The 4590-nt window shown below is 42.6% G+C and overlaps 1 protein-coding gene across 1 annotated transcript; it reads left to right on the plus strand.

The window, feature by feature from the left end:
• Positions 1–281: 281 nt before the first annotated feature.
• Positions 282–2152, plus strand: hmx3a (H6 family homeobox 3a). The gene is made up of 2 exons (XM_033979837.2): positions 282–820; positions 1520–2152. Exons 1-2 carry the CDS (start codon positions 538–540, stop codon positions 2140–2142), a joined length of 906 nt encoding a protein of 301 aa, XP_033835728.1. The 5' UTR covers positions 282–537; the 3' UTR covers positions 2143–2152.
• Positions 2153–4590: the final 2438 nt, after the last annotated feature.

Below are 4590 nucleotides of genomic sequence, written 5' to 3' on the forward strand. Positions count from 1 at the left end.
CGTTCATCCTTGGCGCTTATCCCAAAGCTTCTTTTCAGCGCTAAAAGCCCCGTGTTCATTTGCTGCCTAATTGGACTGTGAGACCAATAACAGGCGAGCGCCCAGGGGCTGCAGCCACAGAGTGCGCAGAGAACAGGGGGACGGCCTTCTCTCCCTCCCTCCTTCTCTCTCTCCTCACAGTCTCTCCCAATCCCATTTGCCATTGTACATGCCCAATCGCCTATACTTTCCGCATTTAACTTGGATGACATTTTTATTTCATCATTAGCATCAGACGCCAGAGTGACTGACACAGTGGACAGACTTTGGTCCTTCTTTGACGAGCCGGGGATGAGCTCTCTGCTGATTTTGACGCGTTTTGGCGTAAATACAGTTTTCATCGCTTTTTGAGCCAAACGGGACGCCAGTTTTACGAGCGACAAGTCTCCTCTCCACTGAAAGCAAAGCACACAGTGGCACTCGGGATACAGGCTGTGTGTAAGTGACTTTTTATTATTTGATTTCGCATCCATTTCCTTTTCAAGAACAGCCGAAGCGATGCCTGAGACGACGCAAGAGACTTCGGCCAAGGACTCGCCTTTCTTTATAAAGAACCTGCTCAACTGTGACAGCAAACAGTCCAAACCTAAACCGGTGTTGACTGCCACGAAAACAGCATTGGAAGGTGGCTTCTCCCTGTCACAGGTTGGAGACTTCAGCTTCCCACGCTTCGAGTTGCCCGCTCAGAGGTTCAGTCTCCCGGCGCACTATCTGGAGCGCACCTCGGCGTGGTGGTACCCCTACACCCTGGGCACCGCAGCGCACCTGCATAGAACGGAAGGTAGGCCGAAATAATCTGCAAATTGTGTATGTCATTAAATTAAAATACATATCCATGAAAATATTTTTCCTGATTTAAAGAGAGGATTTAGATGTGATTTAAATTTGCAGCCGCGTATATTTATATATATTGTGTGCACACTGTTGATGAAGTGGGAAGGAAAAGAAGCCAAAACAAAATATTTCATTTTAAAGAATTCTCCATTTCAGTTCCTTGGGAGTAACTGTTTTATTCTTTCGAAGATGTTTTTTTTTTCTTTTTTTGTTGCTCGCTAAGAAGTCAGACCATCCCTGTGCCAAAACAGTGTAGCGTGTACTTCTGTTATAATCACCTTTTACTTACAGCCCACAGCTTGAAACTTAAAGCCAAACCAAAAGGGACCTGTTTAGGCACTGCCACGTTCAATATGAAATAAAAAACGAACAAACAGCTATGCATAAAACAAAAAACAACAACAAAACAAAAAACAAACAAACCCAACAACAACAAATGATCAGATGCGGGAGATGATGCGCGCGTTGGATGTCTCTTGTGGCACTGGTGGTGGTGCGCACGTTTTTTTATGTTCTTGTAGTTTGAATTAATGAGATTTGAAAGTGGATGTATAACGGCAAATAGATTATTACTATACAAAGGTGAATCAACAGGGGCAGCAAGTAACCAGAGACGAGAGTGTTTACGATGTCTTCTCTGTTTTAGCGAGTGACAAACCCGTGGCCAGAGACTCGTCCCCGACTTCAGGCACAGACCGGGACTCTCCAGACCTTCTCCTCAAAACTGAACCGGACTCCAAAGACGAGGACGATGAGGACGAGCACAACAACAGTAAGAGCGGAGACGAGATCATCCTGGAGGAGAGCGACGCGGAGGAGGCCCGCAAGGACGACACGGAGGACTGGAAGAAACGCGACGACGACAAGAAGCCGTGCCGCAAAAAGAAGACACGCACCGTGTTCTCCCGCAGCCAGGTGTTCCAGCTCGAGTCCACGTTTGACATGAAGCGGTACCTGAGCAGCTCGGAGCGGGCAGGGCTGGCTGCGTCCCTTCATCTCACCGAGACGCAGGTCAAAATCTGGTTTCAGAACCGGAGGAACAAGTGGAAGAGGCAGCTGGCGGCGGAGCTGGAGGCCGCGAATCTAAGCCACGCTGCAGCGCAGAGGATTGTCCGGGTGCCCATTCTTTACCACGAGAACTCTGCTTCAGAAAGTACGAATGCATCGGCCAGCGTGCCCGCCAGTCAGCCTCTGCTGACGTTCCCACACCCAGGCGTCTACTATTCACACCCCATAGTGACATCCGTGCCGCTGCTTAGACCCGTGTGAAGAAGATTACAAAAAAGACTATATTTTTATACTCACAAAATAAAAGAAAAAAAAATGCAAGATGCAGGCAACTAATGTTCATTTGCCAGACTGATTGGACTAAACGTGTCATCACCCATATTATTATTATTATTATTATTATTATTATTATTATTATTATTATTATTATTATTATTATTATTATTATTATTATTATTATTATTATTATTATTAGACCACCTCAGACCTCAGGAGTCCACTGCCTACACTGCCTGATGACATGGGGCCCACTCATGTGTTTACACTCTCTACTGACCGTTTTGATTTTTCCAAAGTCCATTTTCAGTGCGTGCAATACATTGTAAACTCAAACTAAATTCACCACGCGTGAGATAATGATGTTAAAGCATTGTTGTGTCATTTTATTTTCGGAGACAATCAAGACAGAAGTGTAAAATATCCGTAGCTTTATGTTTAGGTCGTGAACTCTTTCAAAGCACAACCGAGCGATCCAGTGACTCTTCTTTGTGTGTTTTTTGTTTTGTTTAAGCAGAAAGCGGCTGGACCACAGCGGTGTACAACTGTAAATGTATATATTTAATGAGAGGCTGCACCTGCCGCTTCTCCTTTGTACAGTTCAAACACGTTTTGATATTGTATTGCCGAACCATGTTGTGAAATAAACGGAGAATATTCCTTAATTTTAATGCTCATATTGTAATTATAAAAATTTGCATATTTTGCTGTTTGTGAAAAAACGTAAGCACTTGCACCTCTGCACTCGGGCAGGTGGGTTTAATCATGGTGGTGGCTGCGCTCGTGGACAATGTCGTTTTGCATAAACATGGACGCACTCAATTAGATGCGTAATTGGCACCATCTTTAAAAAAAAAAAAAAAGGGGCTAATGTATTCACAAGAGGACACGGTGGTATGGCAAGCAGTGTGAAATTGGTTATCAGCATGTTAGCGCACTGTCTTAATTTGGGTACATTTTAGATTTGTCATTATTTACCTTCAAATGCACTTAAAAATAGAAAACGCGCAACGTTCTACTCACATATTCTCGTGCCATATCTCTATAAAATTTGCGCTCTAATTGAACCTATGTAATAAGAAGCACAAACAAACAAACAAATAAACAAATGAGGATATTTAAATAATGAAGGCGGCGTCAGAAACATCTAAGCGCAGACACCAGTCCAATTATTGACCACTGAGCTACGAAGTGCAGTATACCACAAAACAGCAAAATAACAAGGGCAAAAAAGTTACATCTTTTATTTACGTGTATTGAAATAAAACAGGAGTGAGACAATAGAATTATACACAATAATTTATCTTTCCTCTTATTTGTAGCCTGCTACTATACAAATCAATAAATGTTAAGGCCTAAAAATGCAACGGCTAAAAAAAAGCCTCTCACAAAAAGCAAAGTCTGCGGCATAGAAATTACGCAGTGGCCTTTTAAATGACTGTTGTGAATTTCCTTCTTTTATACACAGCCAGTGTATTGACCAATACAGTTATTGGGTATAAGTCGGTTACATATTTCACATTATGACCTCTTCTAGAGACAAAGGGTTCATCCAAATATCATTGGATCACCCAATTATTGACGTGCACCTAGCACGCACGCTCATAACGGCCCCATTATTGCAAATGAATAGATTGGTATGGCATTATTCCTCTGGCACATATCGATCTCAAAAAGTCTACGCCATATTGCGTCAAGTAAGAGCAATGTTCACGGGTCAGTTTGGCACGGCACATGACCTTGATTTGCGCGCATAAATTGTAAAAATTACCACTCAATAATTTCCATTTGTGCGACATCTTTATGTAAAAGAGAAAGAGAGCGGGGCCAAAATCAGATAAAATACATTTGCAGGAATGGGGACAAGCGGACGTGACCATGGAGCGTGCGCATCCGCGACTACCTTCTATTAAAATGGAGAGCTGAATGGGTAATTTTAAGCCCCCTATCAGAGGTTTTAGTAGCAGTTTGGAAACACACAAGTGGCGCGACCACCTTGCGTAATGCACGCCTCTTGTGCAACCGCTGGCATGTGTGATGGACAATTATAGGAGATGTTACTCTGAAGTCAAAGTCTGCCATGCTCAAATTGAAGCATTTATACAGAGCTTTAGAGTAGAGAGCACGGAGTTTTAAGCGCTTACACGAGAGAGGTTATGATATTACACTTATGGAAAGCTGCAGCTGCGTATAGGATGCACAAGTTTTGTATCACGACCCCTAACATTTCTTTATGTAACCACCCTGGAGCATCTCACAGGCAAAAACACAACGAAATACGTGCGTGAGATAACTTTGGCTATGTGTGTCAAGAATCTTTTATAAATAGCTTGTAAGATAAAATAAGTGACGTAATCTATTCAAATCTTTATTTTGTAATGGAGTAAAGTAAAGAACATGTCCTCAAACCAATACATGTCTATATGTATAATA

The sequence above is a fragment of the Periophthalmus magnuspinnatus genome, chromosome 15, assembly GCF_009829125.3.
Source record: "Periophthalmus magnuspinnatus isolate fPerMag1 chromosome 15, fPerMag1.2.pri, whole genome shotgun sequence".
In the NCBI taxonomy this organism is placed as follows: domain Eukaryota; kingdom Metazoa; phylum Chordata; class Actinopteri; order Gobiiformes; family Gobiidae; genus Periophthalmus; species Periophthalmus magnuspinnatus.

Coding starts and splice junctions, on each gene's coding strand:
- hmx3a (XM_033979837.2), top strand. CDS start 538: ATGCCTGAGACGACGCAAGAGACTTCGGCCAAGGACTCGCCTTTCTTT. Junction 821..1,519: donor GCACCTGCATAGAACGGAAG/GTAGGCCGAAAT, acceptor TCTCTGTTTTAG/CGAGTGACAAACCCGTGGCC.